The 27,664-nt window shown below is 46.7% G+C and overlaps 1 protein-coding gene across 24 annotated transcripts; it reads left to right on the forward strand.

The window, feature by feature from the left end:
* The first annotated feature begins 511 nt into the window (after positions 1 to 511).
* LOC308127718 (mitogen-activated protein kinase kinase kinase kinase 4-like) lies at positions 512 to 27,307 on the forward strand. Of its 24 annotated transcripts, none has more exons than XM_080492975.1 (32): positions 512 to 770; positions 1,086 to 1,151; positions 9,049 to 9,105; positions 11,734 to 11,859; positions 11,951 to 12,061; positions 12,145 to 12,235; positions 12,408 to 12,538; positions 12,622 to 12,676; positions 12,854 to 12,932; positions 13,608 to 13,783; positions 14,607 to 14,679; positions 14,762 to 14,972; positions 15,063 to 15,224; positions 15,812 to 15,898; positions 16,176 to 16,727; positions 17,330 to 17,479; positions 18,233 to 18,475; positions 18,787 to 18,878; positions 19,003 to 19,142; positions 19,301 to 19,395; positions 20,879 to 21,057; positions 21,179 to 21,308; positions 21,741 to 22,022; positions 22,836 to 22,953; positions 23,149 to 23,319; positions 23,477 to 23,620; positions 23,748 to 23,882; positions 23,960 to 24,060; positions 24,145 to 24,294; positions 24,373 to 24,532; positions 24,626 to 24,765; positions 25,152 to 27,307. In XM_080492975.1, exons 1-32 carry the CDS (start codon positions 714 to 716, stop codon positions 25,233 to 25,235), a joined length of 4,548 nt encoding a protein of 1,515 aa, XP_080349101.1. In that variant the 5' UTR covers positions 512 to 713; the 3' UTR covers positions 25,236 to 27,307. The 24 variants fall into 24 exon arrangements, with proteins under 24 accessions (XP_080349101.1, XP_080349102.1, XP_080349104.1 ...); XM_080492976.1 differs by having other exon boundaries at positions 23,152 to 23,319; XM_080492978.1 differs by having other exon boundaries at positions 21,200 to 21,308.
* Positions 27,308 to 27,664: the final 357 nt, after the last annotated feature.

Raw genomic sequence — 27,664 nt, forward strand, 5'->3', positions numbered from 1 at the left:
ATATAAGTTTTTACATGCATTAATGATGTAATTACTATTATACAATTGATGATGAAGAATGCAGAATATATGATATAACAATATCTGTTCGATGGTGTATAGTCAGTGTCAAGGTGTGGGACTAGTGAAGTTTAAACATTCTCCTACTCCTTTTTAAACATGTGGAAACACATATTATTCATATTATACGTGTATTTTTGTAATTCACGTTTGAAAAAAAAAAAGCTGATCAAAACATTCTTAATTGCAATTTTGGCAATTTTTTGAAGTTGACATTTTGTTATGGGTTTGGGCTATTTTTGAGTTTTTTTAGGTTTTAGGTTGTTTCTTTTGGTTTTGTTTTGTTTTTTTTTGTCGTTTTTAGTTAAGAAATGAGATTCGTTCTAAAAAAATCTGTGTCGCGTAAAAGAAAATTATTTTGAAGTTGGAGCACCGGAAGTGTGGCATTTCCCTCAGCGCTGGCTCCAGAGGCAACACACACACACACACGCGCGCACACACACACACTCTCACACACACATACACGCACAGAGGCGAACAGGGAGCCGCTGCTGCCACCTCAACATGGAGTAACCAGAGCCCCGCTTTTGCAGCTCACGAGCGGACCCCAGAGAGAGGAAGCGCCGGCGGCCTGAGCCTCGTTCTTCCCCCGGAGCCCCGCCGGAGCTCCTGCGGCCGATTCTCTCCGAAGGCGACGTGCTTTTATCCGAAAGATGGCGAACGACTCTCCGGCTAAAAGTCTGGTAGACATCGACTTGGCTTCACTGCGGGTGAGTGCAGCCCGATGTTTTTTGTTCCCCTCTTCTCGCCCGCCGGGGATCTATCCCCCGGCTGCCGGACGGTTTAACGGGAGCATGTTTAGGCCGATGTGGGTAAGTTCGGAGGCCGATCGGCGGCGTCGCCGGGAATGACCGCTGAGGCTCGGCGAGGTGTTGCCACTGTCTGGTTTTCCTTTGTTCGAGATGCGTTTGGCATGTAGGGGAAGACCAGGACGCAACAGCTGGCTCGCTCCGGACACTGCCCCCGAAATATCGCCCATCTGTGTTAAAACAGAGTCACTCGAGTGTGTTTTTCTTCCTTCCCAGGATCCAGCCGGGATTTTCGAGCTGGTGGAGGTGGTTGGAAATGGCACCTATGGACAAGTATACAAGGTTGGTTTGAGGCGCAGTGCGTGGCCTGTCCTGTTTTCACAGTGGAGGCTCACCGACCAACACCAAACACCACTGTGTTTTCCCCCATTCTCCCAAAGTCTGATTGCTTCTACACTCACACTCAGTGTTCTGTTTGGCCACTTTTCATTTTGTCACTTTTGTGAGAAACGCCAATGCAAAAAGCAGCTGCACTTTGTTGTAGGTGAATCACAGCATCTACAGCCGGATGCATCACCTATCTGACATCACCTGAAGTAGGCCAGGAGGCAAGCACAGATAAACAAAGCCCAATCCTCCATCTGCACCTTTGACACGTTTATTTTTCTGGAGCAATAAATCCAGAATTCAAATCTGGGTAAATCAGAACTGTGTTCCAGTTTGCTGGATGGGAATCCCTTTCTGTGCGCCATCTGCTTGCGGTGTCACATTTCCCTGCTGAAAATTAACGTTGCGGCTGTTGAAAGATGTTGCCAAGGAGGGAAAGCATAACGTGAGAGCTGGTGTGGAAGTCAAAGACGGGTCAATCGCTACGAGATCTGAAGAGGCCGTCTGATTCACCGTCTTTAATGTAAATTTACTCTTCATTGAACCCAGCAACCAAACCTTTTGTAGTTTCTTAAAATCTCTTGAAGGGGCTCCAAGTGAAATTTAGTTCATGGCCGTATTGAACAATAGGTGACAATTTTGAGTGACTTCCAGGTTTGTTTGTTTTTTGGTCGGTAGTTACAGTATTGCTGATACCGGTTTATAACTGTGTAATAACCAAGAGCTTTAGCTATTTGTGTGTTTGTTGTTCCTTGAGCTGATTCTTTAAAAAAAAAAAAGGCACCTCGGTGTGCTAAAATGCTTTATTGTTGGACAATTCGATGAGCCTTCCACTTCTAAAGTATGTTTGATTGCTGAGTCATGGTTCAGAGAAACAAGGGCAATGTGTTGTATTTGATATTAGAGCTTCATCACCAGCTTCCATGCAAGTCTGTGAAACGTAGTGACGTAATTTCCCTTTAAGATTTCAAGCTTTTAGCACGATTACTTGTTATAATATCATCATTTATGAGGTAATAACCTCCTTTTGCACAGTCCATATCTATAGTTTAGTATATATTCTCAAGCAAATTCAACATGGTCTCTGTTTGAAATCCATGCAAGGATCCTTGTTGTTCTCGTTTGTTCGTTTTGCTGAGGAAGTGGTTCTTTTTCTAGTTCTAGTTTACTAAGCTTGGGCCTGAGTGCTAATAGCACTCACTGGGAAGCCAGAAAACCATCAGTTTGCCTGTGCACTAAGCAGCGAGCTAAGCTGGGTGGTTAATTCTGACAGCCCACGGTGCTCCAGTGACCTGCATTGCATGAACTCCCCCAAAACCCCCCCACACCACACCCCCCTCTCCACTCACAGAGTGAACCCGTCTGTGTGCACACGTGGTCGCCACACCTGAAATCAACCCCGCGTGGCGTAGCGCCGCGAAGGTGTGACGCTCGCGTGCTATCTCGCCACCAGATGGTTCTGAGCCAGGCGTATGGGACCGAGAATTATTGCTTCTCCCTCTTTTTGTCCCTTTAATCTCTCGCTCCATTCACCGTCCGGTGGTAATTCTATTTGCGGCTGCCGCTGTGTGGAAGCGGAGCTGGGACGAAGGAGGACTGTCAGATTAGCTCGCCGCTGACACAAAGACGCCGTCTGAGCAGTAGAAAATGTCACGAGCCGCGTAAAAACTGGAGCTCTGCTGCGAACTCTCCTGTCCATCAGATGTCTATCACTGCGATGGCTGTCCTGTTAACCAGCCGGCTGCCAGTGAGCATGTGCAGAGGGGCTGAGGAGGGCCGGGAATGGTGGTGGTGGTGGAGGAGCAGCTGTCCAGTTGGAGACAGAACCTGCCCACCACCCTGACAAAGCTCGGCTTGTCTCCTCGCTCTTTTGGGTCTCTGAGCCCGTCAGTGGGTTGGATCGGCAGAAAGGAGGTGTTTGTCTGCAGCGTTTCAAAGTCCAACTGACTGAATAATCACAGCAGCCCCCCAACTGAAAGCGGGGTGGGGTTTCTGCTCCCTCTGAGGCCTTCTCTGCTTTGTCCAGCACTCGGTCACACTTTGCAAAGCCCTTTTAGTTCATACAATGTAGCCATGATTCTTCACTTGTGAGTCTGTGGTGACTTTTGATTCCTTTTTAGACGTTGGCTCGTTTCTTTTTCCGAAAGAGCGACTTTATGGCTTCGATATAGACTCATGTACTGAACTACTTTGAGGAAAAACATGTGAAATGTCTTTATAGTTGAATAAAACCTGTATAAACGTCCAAGCTATGAGTCTTATGTTAATATTTAGGGTGGTGTATTGGACTCAGATTTAAAATTGTTTCCAAACAGCCGCAGTTGATACACAGTACTGAAAGGGAGTGATTGACGAGACATAATACATGTCAGTTGGTTTTGTTCACTCATTCTTACAAATAAACAAATCGGTGCCTTTAAGTCTTAGTGTTGGCAGTTGGAGACTCTTTTATTAAAGAAACCGTTTTCAAGGTGAAGCAATGAGAAAAAAGGTAATGGCGTCACATTGATGACGCCCCATCACTGTTAACTGACGATCAGATCCCATGAATAGTCACGTAAGCATCTCTGCTCTGTTGTGGACGTCCAGCTTGAGGTTTTGGGCCTAAAAACTGAAAAGGATCAGACTCTCTCTCGTCCCAGAGCTGAAAATCCCGTGTCAGGGTTTGCTGCAGACTCCTGAGCTGCATGCTCGGCTCCTGGAGAGCGGCCAGATCACAGTGGACTTCTGAAAACACAGCACAGCAGTTTCTTGAGTGACAGCCATAATGAGAGTGACTTCACAGCGAAAAAGCACTTTTTCAAATCACTTCAGTGGCAGACAGGTGGAACCGACTTGCTTGTGGTGTTATTAACTGAAGTGATTCACCGATTTGAAAGCGTCTTGTTTGTTGACAAGTCGACTGTGTAAAGAGAAATTGCTGCAACTTGAAACAGTTTGCTAGGATTTTTAGAAATACATACTATCGACGCTTGCATTTTGCATCCGATTTTCAGACAAATACAGACAAAAATGAAGCGTGTGCAACACCAGAGATGGACTTAGGGAAGTGCTTGGGAGTGCTACTCTTGCGTTACACAAAGCAGTTCTCACTGAGCTCTTTATCAGTTGGCACCGAACCAGTTGGCTTACTCTCCTCTCCTCTGAATATAAGGATTAAAAAAAAAAAAAAAAAAGCATATCGTAATACCACAGAAAAAGACACCATTCCTCAAAATGTGCAGGGTATGCAGGGAAGATTCCCATGTCCTCCTCAGATTGGCCATATATAGTCAGACCTGAGGCAGCGGCCCGGCTGACCCGCCTGCTATGCATCCATAGGGTGTGCCAAGGCTGCGCCCACCAGTGGGTTGTTTATTTATTTTTTGAATTGATGATTCATGTGCTTGTGAGCTCATCCAGCCGTCATAATCAACAAATCAACACATTTTCAAGCCTCTTCCTTTGTTTTCTCCCCCACCCTCTGAGGCGGCCTCGCCCCTGCCCCTCAAACGTCTCGGTGTTGCCTTTGGGGGCTCTCTGCGCCGGGCGGGCGCCCGGCACATGAGGTGCCAGCGGCCGCCCGCAGCCCAGCACCTTTGTGTCCTACCGGAGCCTTTTGGTGCTGCACCAGACTTCCTTTGAGCAGCAAGGTGCTCGTCAGAATGAGTGGAAGATATTTTACCAAACACAAGGTGCCGCAGATCACCATGGAGAAGACTGGCGGTTTAATCCTCGTCCACCCCCCTGCAGCTGCCTGTCGGGGATCTGCCCATGGACAGAGCAAGACCTTTAGAAACATTTTCCTGCAGAGCCTGAAGCCTACCGACTCGTTACAAAGCATCCCTGCTGTCAGGAGTCATTAGAGGGACAATATGTCGTACATTTCCTGGATGAAAGTACTGACACACTGGTTATCTGAGGTCCTGGTACTTCAGTAGTGTTTAAATTCTGATAACACCCGAAACAGATCGCAGAAGTATAAGAGAGTAAAATGTCAGCCTTGGATCAGAGGATCAAACTTATGCAGGAATGCAGCTGTTTGACTCTGTCGCTCACATTGACTGGAGGATTTGTGCGGGGCAGCGGGGCAGCGGGTCGATGCCGGGGCTGGACCTCGGGGTTGCGTTTGCCTAATTAATGAGTGCCGTGTAGCGCCTCACTGTGATCGTCCCGGCTGCTGATTGGCTGCGAGCCGACCGGGGGGGGGGGGGGTCGTCACTCGCGCTGCTTCCACACCTCCTCCGCATCATGTGTGTCTCCCTTTTGTGTCCATCACAGCCACAGTGACCCTCATGCCTAATGGCTGTCACAAGACCTGTAACATCCCCCTGACCAGCCTGAACAAAACTCTGTGTGTGTGTGTGTGTGTGTGTGTGTGTGTGTGTGTGTGTGTGTGTGTGTGTGTGTGTGTGTGTGTGTGTGTGTGTGTGTGTGTGTGTGTGTGTGTGTGTGTGTGTGTGTGTGTGTGTGTGTGTGTGTGTGTGTGTGTGTGTGTGTGTGTGTGTGTGTGTGTGTGTGTGTGTGTGTGTGTGTGCAAGTACACGCGTGCGTGCGTGCGCTGTCTGTAGCTGATTGAGCTGCCTCATTACTGGAGTGCCGTTGAGATGAGACACAAAGGCGCAGCCAGATGAGACAGTCGCTCGCTTTGCTTGGCGACTTTTCTTGTTTCGCTGAGGAAACAAACTGATCTTATCAGGCTTTTCTGACCGACTCAACTTGATCCAGTCCTGTGCCATCCTCCATGCTCACTCCTCTGGGGCGAGTGCAGGGGTGGAGGCTGGGAGGATGGCACAGGACTGGATCAAGTTGAGTGTGTTTCTGTGTGTGTGTGTGTCTGTGTGTGTGTGAGAATTGGGTCAGTGTGCTGGTATGCAGCAGTGTGAGGTGGAGGAGCTCAGACTCAGGCCGGGATGTCATGTGCTGCTGCTGTTACTCACTGTTGATTGGTCATTTATTACTCGGCAGCTTTTCTTCTGACGGGTCTGCTGGAAACAGCCTGAGCGCAGAATTGAGGCACAACTAGGTAGAAGCTTAACATCATGTCGTTTTTCACCTTAATGTTGTCAGTTCGCGTCATTATCACAGGAAAAGTAGAAGAGTAAATTCATATTTTGTAGGCTTGATAAGTATGCAAGTTGGTAAGTTCCATACTTTTAGGCTAAATAAAACAAATCTCTGATTCAGTCTAATAATTTTACCAGATTTCTGCCAAAGAAGTTCAATCATTTGTAAGAATTGAAAACATCTGTCACATTTTTTCGAAGTTTATCGAGGGATGTCGTAAGGCATGCAGTTTTCTTAAAATGTCGAGTTCAAACCGAAAAACTTCTCACGTATACAATACAACAATCACACAGTGAAGAAATTTCATTAGAGAAATCTAAAATTCTGGGTCAAAAATAGCAACAAAAAAAAGGCAGCTGGATGTAGAAAGAGGATCTGCAGCGTTGGATCGATCTTCTACCCGGGTGAAAGGTGCAGAGAGGGAGTGGCTCTGGTCACTCAGGAAGCGCAGGGTGAAAGCTTGTGTGGGAAATGGCACTAACGATGCAACTGTGCATTACTGCTGACTTTTCGACGCAGAGGTTTCTTGTGTGTAGATGCTTGTGAAGAAATAGTTTGATCCTGTTTTGCTTGATGTCTCTGGCTGTGAAGGCAGTCAGCCAACCAGTGGTTTAGTGCAGAGCTGGACAGAGGCCAGCAGCACATCTGGCCATGGTTAAGAGGAGCTGTGATGGAGGCCAGAGAGAGATGAGTGATAGCTGGGTGCCTCAGATAACCCCTCTGCTGCCACGCCCAGCCCGGCTGCTTCACCGGGTAAAATAACAGCAGCCCCACGGGACAATCAGTTTTTTAATCAGTCATGAAAATCTTGATTAGTTGCTTAAAACATCCATGTAAACACAAAATGAATCAAATTGGCATCTCTGGTCAACAACAAAGGGGTTTTACCTCCAAAAACCTTATCTAGGCAGTAGAGATTTACTGCATCAGATCACCACAAAGCCTTCTGGGAAATGTTATACTTTCATAAGCCGTCGTCTTGCATCCTGAGATGACTAATCCTTCAGGGTAAAGATGTTCCTGGTAACTGGCATGGTCCTTAACCTGGACCTAAAGTGTGAAGACGTTTGAACATTGCTTCTTTACAGTTCTCAGAGATCGTTTGCTTTTGCCTTGTTGCTTCAGCAAAACACACCAGACTGATGTGAATCACTACGATCATGGCCACCTTCCAAGGTCCGAGTAGTGTCCACCCACCATCGTCTCTTTAGCCGACTGTTTGTGCTGAGTAAGCACCCATTTGGAGCAGTGTGATATGTGTTTGATCTGGTTACGAGTCTTCTTAGAGTTTCTGGATTAACGGTACTTTTTTCCGATCACTACTGCACAGACTTTGTCTTTCTTCTAACAGCAACTTACCCGCGTCGCCAATTTCCTCTGATTTCTTTATTAGGTTTGTGACGTCATTGCTGACCTAAATCTGACGATAACTTGAAGTGGAAGTTGAGTCCTGAATAGACTCCTCCTTCATTACTCGTGTTGCTCATCATGTGTAACCCGGTGGATTTGTGGTATAATAATGCAATAACCTTGTGGTTGCGATAAGCCCTTGTCCTCCCAGAGCTGGGAAATTTGCTGGGTTGATCTGATATGAGCTCTATAGGGGAGGAACTACTGGAAAATATAAGCTCTAGTTGAAGTCACAATTTTTCCAAGAAGGGGAACTTTTATGCAAATTTCCAAAGTGAGCGTTTCAACCATCAGTGTTTTTTTTATCGATTTACACTCAGAACCCAAATTGTTTGGCTCGTGCAGCTGCTTTTTTGTCCAAATCAGACAACCAAATGGTAATTATTTGTGAAGAAAGTGTGCAAACTGATAGTTGTCTAAAGTAGGGTTATAAAAACTTTGACACAAACACTATCAAAATAAATTGTCTCAGCGTTCAGCTGTCGAGACCTAAATTGAACTTGTGGATCCACCTGTGACCCCTGAACCAGCCGAGCAGCCTGCGATTGCACCCCTGCACTCGGGGAGGAGGGGAGCCGCTGGCTGTAACGTTAACCCGGGTGTTGTTTTTGCAGTGGCAACCTCTGGGATCAAAGTGGAAAGGATTAAAGTCATTGTAAAGTCCCCCCCTCCTCCTCCTCTCAGTGAAAAGAGAGGGCCCCTAAGCCTGCGTGGCTTTTATTGTCATAATCCATACAGTTTCAATTGACTATGGAATGCACTGGCTGAGATGACGATGACGGTGGGAGGGAGGATGGGAGGAAGGAGTAGTGCACATATGAGTGCCCTGAATGGCCTGTTTAGGCCACTCTGCGCAGTGCATCGACTTCACGGGGCTGCAGGAGAAAGGGGGGAATGCCCGTGTGGGCCGGCCAGCTCTCCAAAAATGTCCCATGCTTTATCTCTTCTCAGAGCTGTGGGAGGGAGGGAGTGATGATGCAGAGAGGCCTCTATTTTGGTCCTTTGTTTATGTAAGGAGTGGCAGCAGGGTGTTAGGAGAGCAGAGGAGTCTGGGAATGCTGGGACCTTATAGCAGAGGGAATCATATGCTCATCTGTGGTATGCAGCTTATATAGCCGGTTTATATAGGCCGTGAGCTACATCTGGCTGGGTATCTCTGATGGTGGGAACAATAAAAGGCTCATTCGCCATCTAAAATATCAGCTGACAGCAGTGCATTGGCGCATCCCTGTGATTGTAAACGGATTATTTTTGTCTTTCATGCAATTCTTTGGGTCGAAGTAGAAATGATCGACCAGTATACACATTGAAAAACACTTGGAACAACTTCAAAATGTTATTTTTCGACGTGCTGTCATGTGGGTTGAAGATGCTCACTTCTTTTATTTCCTCGCAGGGACGACATGTCAAGACCGGACAGCTGGCTGCCATCAAGGTCATGGACGTCACAGAAGTAAGGCTCGACAATGTATTGTTTTTAGCAGTGACGCCAGTGAGAAGGCATGCACTCCAAGGGCATGAAAGGCTCAATTTCAGTCACTTTTTGGTGCCCGTAAAGACATTTTATGGTCCTTCCACATATTTAAAGGTCAAGTTTTGCCTTCTAATTCACTTTCTGAAGCATCAGTTCATTTTAGATTTTCTTCAGATGCTGCCGCTTAGAAAATAGTGCAATATCAGTAACGCATTCAGAAACAATTGAAATACCACCAACACGTTGTGTTTATGCCACTATTCACCCTTATAAGAATGCATTTACTGGTAATTTGTGCCACACAATTCCCACCGATCCCGGCACAGTGATCATCAGAGACCTGACAGAAACTGGTGACGCAGTGTGTGTGTGTCCCGACTTGCCTCTTACCACTCCTCACATTGGCCGACTTAATATGAGTCAGTGCTGCACACTCCCCCGGTTTGTTATCTGGAGGGTATTGCCCAACTGCTTCATGCACCGTGTGACCGGAGACGAGGTGCGCCTTCTTGACGGAGGAATGGAAATGACTTGTCACTTTAAAACAAAACAAAACAAAACACAAAACAAAAATCAGTCACTGGGGTTTAACTGGTTAATCTGTATTTGTACTGCAGTTATTGTCATTTGTCTTCCTCCTGCACCCAAAGTCAAAGCCATATAGTCATGACCTGGATGATTCATCATCCATTTACATCATCATTGATGAGCTAAAGTCTGATTTCTCTTTGTCATTTTCAAGAATGACACACTGCAGACATGACGCTTTAATCTGAGACGCAATTCAACGTCAGGTTAAGGAAATGCTATCTGGTATATGAATCATACATAGATTGATTTGTAATCAGTCAGTTTGAGCCATAATTCTGAGCCATCACGGTCTTTGTTGTCTAGTTAAGAATAAAAAACAAGACCAGGTCCAAACCAGACGATTGGAGACGAAATTTAGTCCATGTCTCTTGAGCTGCTCAATCTTTATTAATTTATTGCAAGTTAATTAATAAACCTGGGTTGTTTGTTTCTCCACCCGTTGACCCAGAATTTAATCCCACACAGGTCAAAACTTCACCCGACATAAACTGTCAGTTTTGAAATCTTTGTCTTTGTGCTGCTTCCCCCAAATGCATAATCCTCATGAATGTTTAAAAGTGGAATAGAAACTGGCAAAGAAGCATCGTTACAAACACAAACGTCTACATTTGTAGGTCTTTGCATTTAAACTGATGTAAAATTAAACATTGATCACTTAAACATGACTGCCTTGGATTAATTTCTCACCTGATTTCTGTAAAGATGGAGACAATTCACACTTTTTGTTCCATCTGGCACAATATTCAATGCTACGGTCTGTTTAATGTGTACAGTGCAGAATCAGTTTCACCGTCCGTTAAAACGATTATATCCATTATTATTAGATGTGTGAAGCAGAAGATTCAAATTTCAACACAAGCAGCACCCATCTCAATCATGAGCACATCTATTTCATCCTACATCCTGCCAGATGTGAAGACTTGCCTGACAAAAGGCTGAGTGTAAAGTGTGCTGTCTGACACACAAGCACAGATAAAAAGCATCTTGATGTGCTGTTGTTGGAGCAAAGCGTCTCTCCATCTCTGACACACATCACGTATGATTGGCTTTTCTTTTTTCTTTTTTTTCCCCATTGTCATGTGACTTGTGGCAGCGAAGCTCTCTCAGTCGGGAGTGTGATAATCCAACAGCTGCGCAGCAGAGGGGGGGGGAGCAGACAGCAGAAAGGCTTACGTCAACTCAAACGAGTCATGCAGCAGCAGGATGGCTGCCTGTATCCACAGCAAACTGCCATTTTGCTATATGTGAAGCCTGCACACCGCACGGGAGGAGATCAAATTCTGCTCTTACTGCTGAGAAGTCTTCATTCGCAAACGCTGCTGCACAGCCTCCACCCCACCCCGCCCCTGCATCAGAGGCCGTGCAACCGTGAAGTGAACCACTTCCGGCCTGATCTCTGCATGCGTTCAATTAGTGCGTCACCGCTAATCAATGTCAAGCTGCTATTGGGTGCCTGCGAGGGGGACTCGCACCGCAGCTAGTTGTGACCTTTTTGTGAAGATGTGATAGTGGGCAGTTTTGCTCCCTCTAAAGGTCATTTCCAGCAGAGTTTAAACATGCCATGATTACTGCATCTGCTTGTTGATTCACACTCGGATCACTGTGTGATGCCAACCTGGGATTCTCTGCCCTCTCTTGAGCTTGAAGCAACTCCAATCAGGTTCATATCAGTGGGATGATAATGGGGAGGCTTTTCCATCGGTCTAATGTATCTTACTTACAATAAGACCCACTCAGGCGTCATTAATCCCCAAACAAAGGAGTCATTTGCCAGCAGATTGACAGACTCAGAGCTGAGTGCTGCACATAGAAAAGGGGGGGCTCAGCAGTGTCGTCACAAAGCTTCATCCTCACTGCGCCCAGGAGAACCCAAGGGGAGTTTTGGTTGGATGATGACGATAGAAGATAATCAAGTTTCTTTGTAAACACATCTGACCACTTTCATTTCTTGTGTGTATGTGTCTTTCTTTGCCACTTGTTTGTCTGTGGTGGTTGTGTGTATGTGTGTGTGTGTAGGACGAAGAGGAGGAAATTAAACTGGAGATCAATATGCTGAAGAAGTACTCCCACCACAGAAACATAGCCACCTACTACGGTGCGTTCATAAAGAAAAGCCCACCGGGACATGATGACCAGCTCTGGGTGAGTTTGTCTTCACTGCCCGAGGTCACACCTCTGCTGTATGTTTAGATTTCTCTCTGATGACACCTGCTGTTTGTGTTTGTATGTGTAGTTGGTGATGGAGTTCTGTGGTGCTGGTTCGATCACAGACCTGGTGAAGAACACCAAGGGCAACCAGCTGAAGGAAGACTGGATCGCTTACATCTCCAGAGAGATCCTCAGAGTGAGACCCCCCGCCCGCCTCTCTTCTCCTTTCTCCTCCTCCTGATCTCACCTCTGACATGGTCTCTCGCTCGCTCTCCTCAGGGTCTGGCCCACTTACACGCTCACCACGTCATCCACCGGGACATTAAAGGCCAGAACGTGCTGTTGACTGAGAACGCTGAAGTGAAACTGGGTGAGCTATGCTTCACTCTGTTTGACTGATATGAAAGCAGACAGCAGTGCGAGTCCCTGAAAAATCCATCATCAACTCAGCTGAAAGACACGAGTTTCACCTGCAGACGTTAACCATGAAAACGTCTTTATCCAGCACATAACCAATGGTCGCCTCTCTCTTCCCTCTGCAGTGGATTTTGGTGTGAGTGCTCAGCTGGATCGGACGGTGGGCAGGAGGAACACCTTCATCGGGACTCCTTATTGGATGGCGCCTGAGGTCATTGCTTGTGACGAGAACCCAGATGCAACATACGATTACAGGGTAAGATCGCCTCAGAAACCTGAGTGTAGACGAGAGGTCTTCCCGTGCTCGGTTTTCTCAAAGAGCGTTGTTTTCTCTTGCAGAGTGATCTTTGGTCTTGTGGCATCACAGCAATTGAAATGGCCGAAGGAGCGCCTCGTGAGTTTCATACCTTATTACTCTTAAGTTAGAACTCAGGTTATGATGTCAGGCGTGAGATTCATTTTCACCTGAAGTTAAAAAAATGAAATAAACATGCAGTATTCAGGAATAAATTCTATCAGAAGAGCAGTATATTGCAAATGTTCTCGCTAATTATTGGGATTTATCTCACAGCGCTTTGCGACATGCACCCCATGCGGGCCCTTTTCCTGATTCCGCGAAACCCTCCTCCAAGACTCAAGTCCAAGAAATGGTGAGTAACACCCAGAAAGTTCACACGTGCTTGTATTTTTATGCCCTGACACAGTCCCACATTCAGTCGGTCTCTGATATTTGATGTAAAGACCTCCTGTGTGTGTTCTGATTTTTATCTGAGACCATGCAGCTCGATTTAAATCTGAGGGCTCAGTCTCAGCCGAGTGCTTCGCTGCCGAGCTGAACATCTGTGCTACACCTGCTCTGGCTGCTCCAGCCTGTCCTGGCACAGAAATAACTCCAGCTTCCTCCCATTCATCTCTTTGGCTGCCTCCACAGCTCGGATGGATTAGTTGAAATATTTTTAGCAGTCGCAGGATCACGAAAGTTAGCCTGAAAATAGCAGGCTGTTTAGCTGTTGTCATCTCGATTGTGATTCGGTTAATTAGAAGCGAGTCTCGCTCTTCCCAGACAGCAGGTGCAGCGGTGACAATAATCTCACTGTGGTGTGTTCACTGCTGCCTGTCCATGTGTGTTAACCTCAGTTTACACTGAGAAATCAGAGGCATGAATGGAGGGAGTGTTGTTGGGGCTGATGGGTAATTTGGAATCAGATCTTGTTTGCAGAAATGTCCGTTTCACTTAGGATCCTTTGATGCGCTCTGCCAAAGTATCCTGACTCGTCCACACTGTCTCGTTTCATATAAAAATCTCTCATCTGTGAACGCTGCAGGTCCAAGAAATTCTTCAGCTTCATCGAGGGCTGTCTGGTGAAGAACTACACGCAGCGTCCGCCCACCGAGCAGCTGCTGAAGCACCCCTTCATCCGAGACCAGCCCAACGAGAGGCAGGTCCGCATCCAGCTCAAAGACCACATCGATCGGACCAAGAAGAAGAGGGGCGAGAAAGGTGCGTCCATCTTTTTCCTTTTGCTAGGTCACTGTCTGGACAGGCTTCATTTGCAGTGAATCAGACTTCTTTTAAGGCTCATGCAGGTAGTAGTGAGAGTTTGCAGGAAATTAATGCAGAAAGCCAAATACATGACAGATACAAACTCAATTTAAGTTAATTTGCTGATATGATTAGATTGAAATATGAATGAATAAATTATTTATTTTTGGTTACATTTTCACTGCAAAAGGGGAATTTTGTGCATTCGGTTTAGAGTGCTTAAAAGTTCACGCGCACATGTTTTTTGTTGTCTTACTATTCACAGTATCTGTAGCCGAAAAGGGCATAGGCTGAAGCCAAGGCTTATTTTTGCCTATCCCTTAAATTAGATAAAAAATACTCAAATGTATGTATAGATCAAAAGTGAATGTTAATATGTCCAAAGTCAATGTTTGTCAATATTTAAAATGACGATATAAATAGATTAAAAAGTGTGTATAAGAATATAAAAAGCCAATATAATAATGTAAATGTAATTACATAAATAGTAAATGTTTAAATAATCGAATAGATGAACCAAAGCAAGATCTATCAATAAACACAAAATAGTTAAACGTGGATTTATATGTGACATTTTTTTTTTTAATATATATATATATATATTTCAGGTGGGAATGGAATAAAAAAGAATAAAACAGCAATAGTTGTCTTGTGTTTTTTTCTGTCTTTTCTAATGTTCATTATGTGTACATACCAGCTTGTTTAAGTTCATTTTGTCTCCTTGACACAGTAGACGGTTTCTCTTGTGACTTCATGAGTTTGGTTTATTTCTCATGTACAGATGAGACGGAGTACGAGTACAGCGGCAGTGAGGAGGAAGAGGAGGATCCTCCGGAGCAGGAAGGAGAGCCCAGGTATGTAAACTAACACCTCCCCTCCCCTCTCCTCCTGTCTGATGGCGGTCTGACCCGTGCTCCCATCTCTCTTGTCTCGCAGCTCCATCGTCAACGTCCCTGGTGAGTCGACTTTGCGCCGCGACTTCATCCGCCTCCAGCAGGAGAACAAGGAGCGGTCGGAGGCCCTGCGCCACCAGCAGCTCCTCCAGGAGCAGCAGCTCCGGGAACAGGAGGAGTACAAGCGCCAGCTGCTGGCTGAGAGGCAGAAACGCATCGAGCAGCAGAAGGAGCAGAGGCGGCGGCTCGAGGAGGTCGGCTGATGCTTCTTTTGGAGATTTTAATCAATGCGGATGAGTTCCTGCAGTTTTTGGTCAACATCTCCGTGTGGTCTGGACTCACAGCAACAGCGCCGCGAGCGTGAGATGAGGAGGCAGCAAGAGCGGGAGCAGCGCCGGCGTGAGCAGGAGGAAAAGAGGCGCATTGAGGAGATGGATCGCAGACGTAAAGAGGAGGAGGAACGCAGACGTGCCGAGGACGAGAAGAGGAGGAACGATCGCGAGCAGGTTGGTGAAGACTGTTGTCAGAATGTGCCTCGTGCATTGGAAATCAGCAGGTTTGGTAACTTGTAAAGTCAGTATAATTAGAAAAAGCCACGAAATCCAGCTGAAACTCCACTGACAGACAAGCCACACTCACTGATAAATATACTGCTCACTGTAAAACCAATGCTTCCTGTACTTAAAGTAGCTCCCTATAGAATTTTCTTTCTTTTTCCCTTCATGTGTGATCATGGTATTAAAATGTCACTGTGATTAAATTCAGCTGAAAGGCTATAGGACATTTTAAGGAGCTCAATATGTATTTTAACTGCCGATTAAAACCACTGATATCTGAAGGTGCATTTTTTTGCTAAGGAGATGTTTTGCAAACATTGTGAGCACCAGTCTCTTTAAGTATATGTGGAGGTTAATAAAGATCACAGAGGGAGTCATCAAGAATTTATAAACACCCCAATAATATATTTTGGATATCTATTTAGTACAGAGATGTAGTAGCTGCGTCCAGATGTGAACACGGACAGTCGATCGGCAGCGTTTTTCTGTGGAGGTGCACTCTGTGTGATCCTGGTTGGTTCTTCTCCTCCTCACAGGAGTACATCAGGCGCCAGCTGGAGGAGGAGCAGAGGCATCTGGAGATGCTGCAGGAGCAGCTGCTCCGGGAACAGGCCATGCTACTGGTCAGTCAATCACACACTCAAAACATTTGACCTCCTCAGTTATTCAGATTCAGCCAGCTAAAAAAAAAGATATATTGAAGCAGGTTCATGATTCAGAGCTGGAATACAGGTCTTCATGACCCTGTAAAGTGATTTACATAAACATCTGCATGCAGGATTTAAAATGTATTTGATTGGATTTGTTCTAATGAAGACTGAGGTGGTGTCTTTACAGATTTCACAGCACTGTCTGCCTGTGTCCATGTGATTTTATGTAACAGTTTAACCCCTCAAACAGGCTGCTTGTCAGAATAAGTTGAACAGGCCCAGTCAGGCTGCCAGCTCTCCCCTCACCCCCCTGAATCCCCCCTACGCTCTGCTGCGACAGGAGTTCAAGTGGCGGGAGCTGGAGGAGCAGCGCAAAGCTGAGCGGCTGCATAAGCGCCTGCAGCAGGAGCAGGCCTACCTGCTGTCGCTGCAGCACGAGCCCAAAACACAGCCCGGCGACAAGACTAAAACCCCCCTAGACAGTAGCAAACCATCACAGACCTCCACCCTGCCCCCCGACAGCAGAGCGCTTGTCACTGCCCCGAAAGCTCAGGTCCTCGACACGGCCACTGCCCTCGCAAGAGGCGCCTGCGTGGTGTCTCGAGCCAATCACGCAACCCCCTCAGATGGCAGTAACGCCCAGAGTGCAGACTCTGAGGACCCCAGTCCCAGTCGGGTCTCAGACTCCCCAAGCCCCCCTGTGCCAGAATCCCCCACTGATTGTAAGCTCTCCCAGGCAGAGGGCTCGGAGCCCGACGGGTCCGCCGAGCCTGTCAGTCATCCTCTTCAGCCAATCAGAGAGGTGAACCTCCTCCTCCTCCTCGGCTCTGTTTACCACTGCCTGCTCTTTCCAGCTGCTTCTTGCTTTGCCTTCACACGGTGTCTGCGGTAATCCTGCAAGCAAGAAGAAAATACTGTCTTATTTGAATGACATGAATAACCCACAGACTCTTACTAGTACTCAGACTAATAAAACCCATTGAGTCAGCACTTGAACAAAAGCTTGAAGAATGATCAGCCTTTTGGTTTGAGGGTTTAACGACATTTTTTCGTTATTCCTCATTGTTCCGCCTCAGGGTGGATTTTCGATGCTCAGCCTGAGAAACTCTTCAGTCTGGCTGTTCTGTTTGCAGAGCGGGCTCTTGCATGTGGATGGCTGAGGCCCGAACTAACAGGCGGACCTGTTGTGTCAATGACCGCCATCTTTTCCTCCACTGTTTGTGTAACTACAGCCACGTTTGTTAAAAGCAGTCTCACATCTTATGTGTCTTTACAGCTTCCAGCATGTTTAATATGGTCACAAGTTGTGTTTATTGCCGGTAAACAATAATCCGAGAGTTTACAAGGAATCCCCAACCCTCACACCCTCCCTCTCTTCTACGGTTCCTCCTTTCCTCACCCCAGGCCGACGAGCGCTACCGTAAGAACATTCAGGGCTCCCCTCAGACCGCACCTCCTTCCAAGCAGCCCCCCCTGCCTCCCCGCTCCTCTGAACCATTCTCCAACGGCGGCTCCTCCGAGGCCTCCGCCATGCACCGGCCCATGGAGCCTCAGGTAACTCCTCCTCCCCTGCTCCTCCCACCTGTTTCTTCCTCCTCTCTTTTCCTCACTGCCGGGGTCAGTTTTTAAGCTGTGGAGCAGTGGCTCACACACACACAGAGTTTAATACGCCCGGGTTCAGCCGGTTGGTCTCCTGAGATGATTCAGAGCGACAGCTCTGGAAATTGATCAAACTAAACTAAAAGAAAACAAACTTTGTCCCTGTACCATACATGTACAGACACTGAAACTACTTAACTTCACACCGGGGCCATTTTTCTCAATGCTCACTGAGATCAAGCCAGACAGGAAGTACATGAAAGTCATAATAAGACAAAGAGTGTTTTTAATGAAAATTGCATTCAGCAAATGAAAAAATCTCCTAGAAATAATTGCAAAAATTGTAATTGCAATATTAAATACTCATATCAGTACTTGGTATCTGTGGCAATTGCATTTGTGGCAATTTAAATTTCTTTTGGTGTGGCTAAGCTTATAAATAAATGATTATTTCTGATCAGATTACCAGTCAACACAAGCCTGATTCATAACTGCTGTCTGCAGTTTTTTGTACAGACAAAAAAGTGATGCAGTCACCTCACGAGTAAATCCCCTCATTGTTTTGTGTCGTGCGTTGTCTTCTGTGTGCATGTGTATCTATTAAAGCCACACACATCTTCCTTCATGTCTCACTGTGTTGTCTGCTTGTCTCACCTCCCCTCCCCTCCCCTTCCCGCCTCCCTTTCTCCCTCCTCGCTCCCCTAAAAGGTCCAGTGGTCCCACCTGGCTGCTCTAAAGAGCAGCAACAGTGCCGCCCCCTCTCCTCCTCCTCCTCCTCCGCCCGTGGTGGCTCGCTCGCAATCCTTCAGCGAGTCCGGAGGCGTGGCCTCTAGCTTTGCACAGCTCCACCTGCGCTCCCAGCACCACCACCCATCACCTGCACGCACTGACTCCCAACCCCAACCTCCCCTCCACCACCCTCAGACAAGCAGCGACGAGGTGCCTCCCAAGGTAAGGGACCACCTTCCCCCTCCCCCGACCCCCCCCCCCCCCCCCCCCCCCCTCCTCTGTCATTCACTCCACCTCATGTCACTTCACCCACCATGCTGTCTGTGTCACTCCAGGTTTTTATCAAACTAAACTTTAAAAAGAGGCCAAAATCTGAACAAATCTTTTTTTTAACAATCATTTACATTGTTCACATCTGATTTTGAAAGGTTTCTACTAACACTGCTGCTGGTGTTGGGTGTCTTTGATCACAGTGAGGACTCGGGTGTGTTGCTCTTCACACGGGTGAGGATCTTTGAATGTCTGTCTTCCAGGTGCCAGTGAGGACGACGTCCAGGTCCCCTGTGCTGTCCCGCCGGGAGTCTCCACTGCCGTCGCAGCCCGTCGGCCAGAGGAATGCTGGAAGGTGAGAGAACAGACGTCAGAAGGACTCTGATTCTGGGCCATCCATGTAGCATTGCGGTGTAAAAAGAACAAAATGTTTGGTTTGTAGTATGTTAACTGTGGCGCTGCCTGCATGTGTCCCTCAGTAACGTGGAGCAGCGCCCCCTGTGGGATCGGGTGGAGAAGCTGCAGTCCCGGCCAGGCAGCGGCAGCTCCTCCGGATCCTCTAACTCCAGCGCTCAGGCCAGCCCAGGGGACCGTTTCAGGCCACGTTGTGAGTCCCCTGGTACTGTACTCGCCTGCGTTTCCCTCCCTTTACTAAGCACTCGTTAGCTCCTTATTATAGTCACCGTAGCTATCCTGCTATCAGTTTTAAACTGCATTCATTGATATCAGAGGTTGTGTTCCCTCTGGCTAACATGGTTTCCTTTTGTCTCCGCACAGCTTCCTCTAAATCTGAAGGATCTCCTCTCCAGCGGCCTGAAAACGCCTCTAAAAAACAAGATGAAAAGAACCTGTCCAGGCCGACCCGACCGGCGGTAAGTCCACTGCCACTGAGGCGCTCCTTAAACTTAAAGCCATGAATGGGAACCAATACTTGTTTTTTGTTTCCTGTTCTATTTTCTACCACTAATTCTTCCCCCACCTGCTGTGGGACACTTGTGGTGAATCCACTGGTTCCTGATTGTTCAGGCCGACGTGGTAAGCCTCTCAAACGAGACGACACAGTCTCACCTCTGCTCTGCTTCAACTGCTGAATGAGTCATTGCATCATATGAGAAAAACGTGCGCTGAAAGAAGTTTTGCTCCTTTGTGGGGAATCGCTATCGTCCTTTTCATTAGCTCGTCTTCTCCCCCGCCTGCGATTGAACCTCCCGGTATTTTCCCTGCCTGCCGCCACCAAAGCCCCCGAGAAGCGTCCCCACCCTCCTCTTTCCCCACCACAGCTTCCTGAGCCTGGATTTGAATGCCAGTACATTTGAATGCAAACATGCTGTTCCTTGTTTCTGTGTCCCGGTCGGAGCAGATCACACCTGGCGTTGTTGTTGTTGTTGTTGGATAAACTGCGTTCTGTTTGTGAAGTGTCCCTCCTCCCTTCTCCTCAGTGTGGACCTGACCAAACATTTTGCAAGCATCAAACCTCCTCTCATATCACTTTTTCAGTCCCTCCAGGATCTTGTAGCCATGTTCACAGTTTTGCAGCCAAAGTTCTGATATATCTGATGTCATTGTGGCTTTTGTGTGGCATTTTAACCTGGAAATTGGGGGTGGGTGGGGGGGGGGTGATGAGTTACTCGTGGGAAACTTGTTGAAATTCACAAAAACTGCAAGTCAGGGAAGCATCTTCATTCTTTATGTCTCCTAAAAAATTACTTATGCAACTGTTTGTTATGAAAAAGAATTGCTGCAAAAGCTTGAGTAGAAAGCCCAAACGTCCATGTCTCCTGCAGTAAAACAAGAAATTGCAGAAAAGTTTATATTTTTTCCAACCATTGCCTCCTAAGAATGGCAGATCTGTTGTGTGTGAGGTTTTGTGCATTTTTGACATGTATTTGTTCCATGTTCTGACTGGAAAATTGGTGAAAGACTGCCAAAATTGCACACTTCAGCAGATATTGAGGCGCTAATTTGAACTGAAGTAAATTCTTGCAACTGTGCAATCTCAATTTCTCTGGAGGGACTGACCACCAAAACTTAAATTTCTTCTCTTCTATATAAACAATGGAAAACTGATCTTAAAGTCTCTGGGAAGTGAGGAGGGGTGGCTTCGAGCTCCCTTTCAGCTTGTCTTGAATACGAGAGCCGGTCCTGCACTGATTCACTGTACTATGAGTCTGAACTGTACCTAATCTGTATCCATGTATTGTGATCTTGTAAGGCCACCGTCTTGACCAGCATTTCTCAATATCGGGAAATGGTGCCCCTGAGGTTTATAAAGGTTTGGGAAACGCTGGTCAACACAGGCTGAGCTCTCCTGGAAGTTTGATTCTCCGTCTGAAATGTCATTCCTGCTCCTCTCAGGACCTGACCGCTCTGGCCAAGGAGCTCCGTGCAGTGGATGACGTGCGACCGCCACACAAAGTGACTGACTACTCCTCCTCCAGCGACGATTCGGGCACTACCGACGAGGACGATGATGAGGAGGTGGAACAAGAAGCAGGAGAGGAGTCCACCTCAGGAGCCGAGGACTCCAGAGCTGGGTACGCATAGCAATGACACGCACTTGCTGCTTTCTGCTACATTCATCGTCACAATGTCAGCTTGTCAAGCGCATGGCTTTCCTGCATGACTGTTAACGCTGGTCTGGTTGTGGGACATCAGATATTCCCATGGCTTTCGCAGGAGGTTCAGCAATGGAGAGACAGAGTCCGCAAAGACCATGCTGGTAGAAGACTCGGAGAGCGACCAGGCCCTCACACCCTCCAAAGATGGCACTCTGGTCATTAGACAGGTAAGACTAACTATTTTACTTCATTCGTTTGACAAGGAAGACTCAATTTTTACCGAATGCCCCATGCTATATCTGATACTTGAGTGTTCAGGGACACATTACCAGTTCATCCTCATGGAATCATTAAAAAGGAAATGCTTGTTGGCAAATTCAAGTAAAAATCAGAGAATGAGTTCTTCTTAAGCTTAATTATTACTGTGTGTATTGATGAAACGTAAACTTCTTTTTATTTTAGTCCCCATTTCACATGAACTGAAGGAAGATCCACTATGCAAAATTGTTGTAATTTACATTCACAGCTCTGTGCGATGCTGAGATGGTGTTTACAAAATATGTTTTGATAAAAGATATCAAGGCTTTCATACATACAGCTCCTCCTCATCCTCCTCCACCTGCTTGCTGGAGCCCACATGTGCCTGTTCTTGCTTCCAGAGCACAGCTGATATAAAGCGGCTGGTCAGCCTCTCCTCCTCTTCCTCGCCCAGCTCTGGCCACAGCCTCCCAGAGAAAAACAACTTTGCCGGTCGCATACACCACCTCCCAGACCTTATCCAGCAAAGCCATCACTCCCCATCCTCCTCCACAACCATCCCATCCTCCTCCTCCATCACCACCTCGTCCTCCTCCTCCTCCTCCCCTTTCCCCTCGTCATCTAGCCATGCCAGCCCTGCCATATCCACACAGATCTCACTGGACGAGCTCACTGCCATCGAGGTATGTCTCTTCACACCGCCGAGGCCGGCAGGTGAGGAGTGGACGGCTGCAGAGCATACGAGCTCAGACTGATGCAGATTGCTTGTTGCTCATTTTAAAACGGCGCTGCACCTCCGAGTCAGTACTCTCCAGCCGTCCAGTCCTCGGGTGTTGATCCAAGCCGCTCCTCCATGTCTTCACGGCTTCTCTTCGACTCGGCTGACACCTTGAATCTTCTGAGCTGCTGCAGCCACTTTCCCCTCCTGACAATCATGGCATTGCTCTGCTTCCCTGTTAACACTGCTGCCACCTGGTGGAACAACACCACCACGACAGGAAGGCAACCAAACCAGGGCTGTGTTACAACTAACCACCAGTGATTCTTTCTTTTTTAGCAGGACTTTGCACGATAACGTCTTTAAAATAAACAATGTCATGGCTGGTGTGGTGGACCTGGGGACATGAGACTGAATAGTTTAGCTCTGTTCATCTTAATTCTTAACCATACTGCATTTAATGAGTATCTTTGGTGGTGGAGTGTTGATCATAATCTGTCTGGGCTTAATCGGGAGCCGTTTCTTCTCTAACACTCCACAGCAGCCCAGTGATCGGATTAGTTCTCTCAACACGTTTTCCTTATTGCCCTTGTTTTTCCCTCACTGACTCACTTCACAACGACTAACACAACTGCACGTCATCTTCTTTGCAGATCTGTTTGCCTGGACACAGCTCAGGGGTGTTTTATGAGCCCCTGAAGTCCTCGGCTGTTTGTTTTAAGCTTTGTTTCATGGCTGCATGGCATGTGGTTTTCTAAATGTCTGCTGTCTCTGTCAGTCCCAGTCAGAGAGCAACTCCATGTCCAAACACAAGTCTTCCTCCTCGTTCACTCCCTTCATTGACCCACGCCTCCTTCAGATATCTCCATCCAGCGGCAGCGCCCTCAACAACATGGGTAAGTTAACAGGGGTAGAAGCTAGATAATTTCACTTGCGGCGAGGTCAAAATGTAGTGAGACCAGATTACATCCAAATTCTTCCAAAAACCAAAGAAACAATAAGAATGATGGCATATAAGTTTAATAGATGGATGAAAATGACTTAATTAATCGTGTAAACCTGATGTTTACCACTGCTCATCGTGTCTCCAGCAGGATTTGGGCAAGACGGACGTCTCGCTGACCCTCTGAGGGCCGACCCGTCCCGCAAGGGTTCGGTGGTCAACGTAAACCCGGTCAACACGCGTCCACCCAGCGACACTCCGGAGATCCGCAAGTACAAGAAGAGGTTCAACTCTGAGATCCTGTGTGCGGCACTTTGGGGTGAGTTCAGATTCATAAATGGCTCAGGATAACGGCAGAAAATCGTTGATTTTTAATTTAAAGCGTCCTGCTGTGCTGAACATTGAGCTTTTAGCTCGTTGTAACATTGTAGCCTCCTGCTGGAGATGAGAGAAATAATTTGTTTTTTGATGTTTAGGAGTGAATCTGCTGGTGGGGACAGAGAGTGGGCTGATGCTGCTTGACCGGAGCGGTCAGGGCAAAGTTTACCCCCTGATCAACCGCCGCCGCATCCAGCAGATGGACGTCCTGGAGGGACTCAACGTCCTGGTCACCATATCGGGTATGAGACCACAGAAAACCTTTTTTTAAATTCTTTTATATAACTCTTTTTTTTTTTTTGCACAAGAGCACGACTGTGCTATTTTTTTTAAGCTTTGCAAGGCTGATGTGAGCTCCACCTCCTGCAGGTAAAAAGAACAAACTGCGGGTGTATTACCTGTCGTGGCTCCGAAACAAGATTTTGCACAACGACCCCGAAGTGGAGAAGAAGCAGGGCTGGGTGAACGTGGGCGACCTGGAGGGCTGCGTGCACTACAAAGTTGGTACGTATCATTTTCAGAGGCACAAAGCGACTTGACCAGATGAGCCACAACTGAACATCTTCTCCTCTCTATTGCAGTGAAGTATGAGAGGATTAAGTTTTTGGTGCTGGCTTTGAAGAATGCTGTGGAGGTTTACGCGTGGGCACCCAAACCTTACCACAAATTCATGGCCTTTAAGGTAAAGGTGGCCCCTTCTGGATTACTTCAGCCTGTGATGTTCTGGCTAACTTATGTTGGTTTTTTTTCTCTTGTTTGCCGTCAGTCATTTGGTGACTTGGTGCACAGGCCTCTGCTGGTCGACCTGACTGTAGAAGAAGGTCAGAGGTTAAAGGTCATCTATGGCTCCTGCTCAGGCTTCCACGCTGTGGATGTGGACTCCGGTGCTGTATACGACATCTACCTGCCCACACATGTGAGCCTTCACACACACACTCCTTCTTTCTTCTTGCAGTTCTTTCCTTTTAACTCTCTCTTCTCCGTGTCCCATCAGATCCAGACTAGCATTCAGTGCCACGCCATCATCATCCTGCCCAACACTGACGGCATCGAGCTGCTGGTGTGCTACGAGGACGAAGGCGTCTACGTCAACACCTATGGGCGCATCACCAAAGACGTGGTGCTGCAGTGGGGAGAAATGCCGACTTCAGTGGGTAAGGAAGACCATCCACTGTGCACGTCAACAAGAAAACTGAGTCTTTATGAGACTTTCTAACACCTCTCTCCTCCTTTTGGTGGCTGTGCAGCCTACATTAGGTCGAACCAGATTATGGGCTGGGGTGAAAAGGCGATAGAGATCCGCTCAGTGGAGACTGGCCACCTAGACGGTGTCTTCATGCACAAGCGAGCCCAGAGACTGAAGTTCCTGTGTGAGAGGAATGACAAGGTGAGGATGACTTTTATCCTCCTGCAGGTTTTTAATTTCGCTTATCCGATCAACCCTGACAGAAACCTCTATGTGCTTTACAAAATGAGTAGTGCAACTTTAACGCATTAAAACATCAAGATGAAAAGATGCTAAAGCAGTTTTTTCTGAACAGTAAAAGAAAGGCGCCGCTGCGTTGTGATTGTGTGGCAGAGAATCAGGGCACATGACATGATGCACTTAAGTGAAAGTTTCATTAAAAACCCCATAAAAAGTGCGTACTTACTGGGAAAATACTGAGAAGTGGAGGAAGAGTGTTGGTTTACATTTCTGTGAGTAAAATGTGAGTAAAATTAACTCAAGAGGCAGTTTACCTCACGTGCTTTGATTTCTCCGTCCTCTCGCAGGTCTTCTTCGCCTCTGTGCGTCAAGGAGGCGCCAGCCAAGTCTACTTCATGACCCTGGGGCGCTCCTCCCTCATGAGCTGGTAGACATTGAACTTCGAGACAACCACACACCCACAAAGTGACCAACAGATGACCATTGTGACGTTTACCAACAACAACGATGAAGAAGAAGAAGCGAAAACAGCCTCGAGGGCTGAAGCTGGAGAGAACAGCCTCCTGTTACCTACTTGGAAACAAACAAACGGATTGGACTGTAAAGGTGAAACAAAGTCAGGGCTGGATGTGTTTCACTTGAGTGTACAACAGAAACCCCCCTCACGAGCCTCCAGGTTTTTCTCACCCCGTCCTCTACCTCCCGTTGAGGGATGAGGGGGATCTGTCACCCGCTGACAGTAAATCTTTATCTGTCATAGTAGAACTTGTCGTTTGTCTGAGGGGCCGAGAAAAAGGCTCCCAGGGAGGAGCCCCACGTGTTTGTAGCAGTGCTTTAGTCTCGGTCCCGTTCAGGTAAAACTCCACACTACATCCGCAGCAGTTCCCTGCTCCTTGTGTAAATCTGCCTCCTTCACTTTCTGCCTTCACCTCGTCAAAGTGAAGACTTGTTAAGGGACCTTCTCGATGTAACCCGTGTAAAACAGGGTACTGGATGTGAGCTTGTACATACTGACACGGCTTGTCCAGACACCTTTACCACATTTGCCTCGTGTGCTGTAGGTTATGTCGGCCAGGAGGAGCCCCGTTTATGACAGCATGATGAAATTAGCCCCAGTTTGTTTTTTGAAATACACTGTACACTTTGTATGTGACTTGCTGCACATAAATGAAGCGCACGAAGACACTTATAAAGGAGATTTAAAGGAAAAATCCACTATTTGTTATCATTATGACATTTTCGTCATCATGAAGTCTGATTCATTTACAGGAAATGTCAAAAAATAATCGACGGAACAGCCAGAAATGTAAAGTTCATCAAGTTTCTGTGGGTTTCTCCTTTAACGTCCTTTATGAGTAGGGCTAGGATAAACTGTGAATTAGCAGGTGGCCGTTAAGGTAGCATGGAGGCCAGTAAGGGAACAAAGGTTTGATTGTCCTCCGCCTGCACAGTTCCATGTCTTCATCTCACTCTGTGTTTTGAAGGAAACTTCATATTTTAGCTGCCTTAGAAAGTGTCTCCATCTGGTTTGGATTTCTTTAGAATCAGAATCAGCCGTGTGATTCGGTATCGGACCTCTTTTTGTTGTTGCACCGCTGGTTACTTCCACACCACTTTAACCGAACCTTCGCTTCCCATCCTAGGACTCTTCCTTCATTCTACTTTTCCTCCTCGTGCATCTTCTGAAATCTGATGGAAGATGCCAGACTTGCTCGTCATTTCGCACCGTTATGACTCCTCTATTTCATGTAGAATCCATCCCGCGCACGTATGAATGAGAAAACTCAGCATATATGGACTCCGCTCTCAGTTTAAGGTGGTGCCTTCGCTGTCTGAGAGCTGCAGGACATTGCGACGCGGTGCTTTCACTGTCTTGTGTGTTAAAAGCAATGAAGGGCACAAACCTCCCGTTCTTACAGCAGTGTTACGGAACCACTCCAGACGGCAGCGTGAACCAAGCGGCATATTTTTAACTCGGACTTAGTTTTTAGTCTTGTTTTTATTATATAACCTTTCAAATAATTATGCGACTGCAGTGGTTTTTGAAAATGTAATGCACACCTTATGTTGAAAATGTTTACAGAAGCAATTGTTTTGTTAAACCAATGTGCATCCATATGAATATTTATGGTTTCTTTTGAGGGCAGTTTCCCCAAACCCACTTCCCTTTTCCCCCCTGTATTCCCTTCCTGTTTTGTATTTTGTATTACCCCCTTTTTTGTACTATCATTTAGATGTTTGTGTACAGGAATAATTACCTTTTGCTCACTTTGTGAATTACACAAGTCCAGAAGTGTCATTTCACTGATTCCTCGACATCCTGCATTGTGCACAGTGTGTGCCCCTGGCTGCGTGGATCAGACAGTGCCAGGTGACATGATTCCCCTCGAACGTCACTCTGCCATGCCTCTAATTTATGTTCTCTCTCTGTGTGTACTTTGGGAATTACTGTATTTTCCTGATGGTCTTTTATTTCCATTGAATAAAATCAGAAGTAATTTACAGTGCTGAGTCCGTCTTTATTATTATGACTAGATAGATATGAGTTGCGGTTGTCAAATGAAAACCTGTCTCTCTACAATCAGTTACACTTATGTGGACCTTTAAGTGTGTGTACACAGATGCAAACACAACTTTCACTGTTTGAAATTGACCAGAATAACAGTATAAATCCACTGGATGATTTGAAACACTTTAAATTAGCTTGATTATTCTTAATATTTTTTTCTTCGTTTTATGACACTCAAACATCAAATTTTTCATTTGTATTCTTTAATTAATCTCTAATAACAATTATAAGGAACCATTATTACAACGGTATCCGGATGTAGCCCATCGTACCGGAAGTCCGTCTTCTTTA

Source organism: Lipophrys pholis (assembly GCF_963383615.2).
Source record: "Lipophrys pholis genome assembly, chromosome: 23".
Taxonomy (NCBI): Eukaryota; Metazoa; Chordata; class Actinopteri; order Blenniiformes; family Blenniidae; genus Lipophrys; species Lipophrys pholis.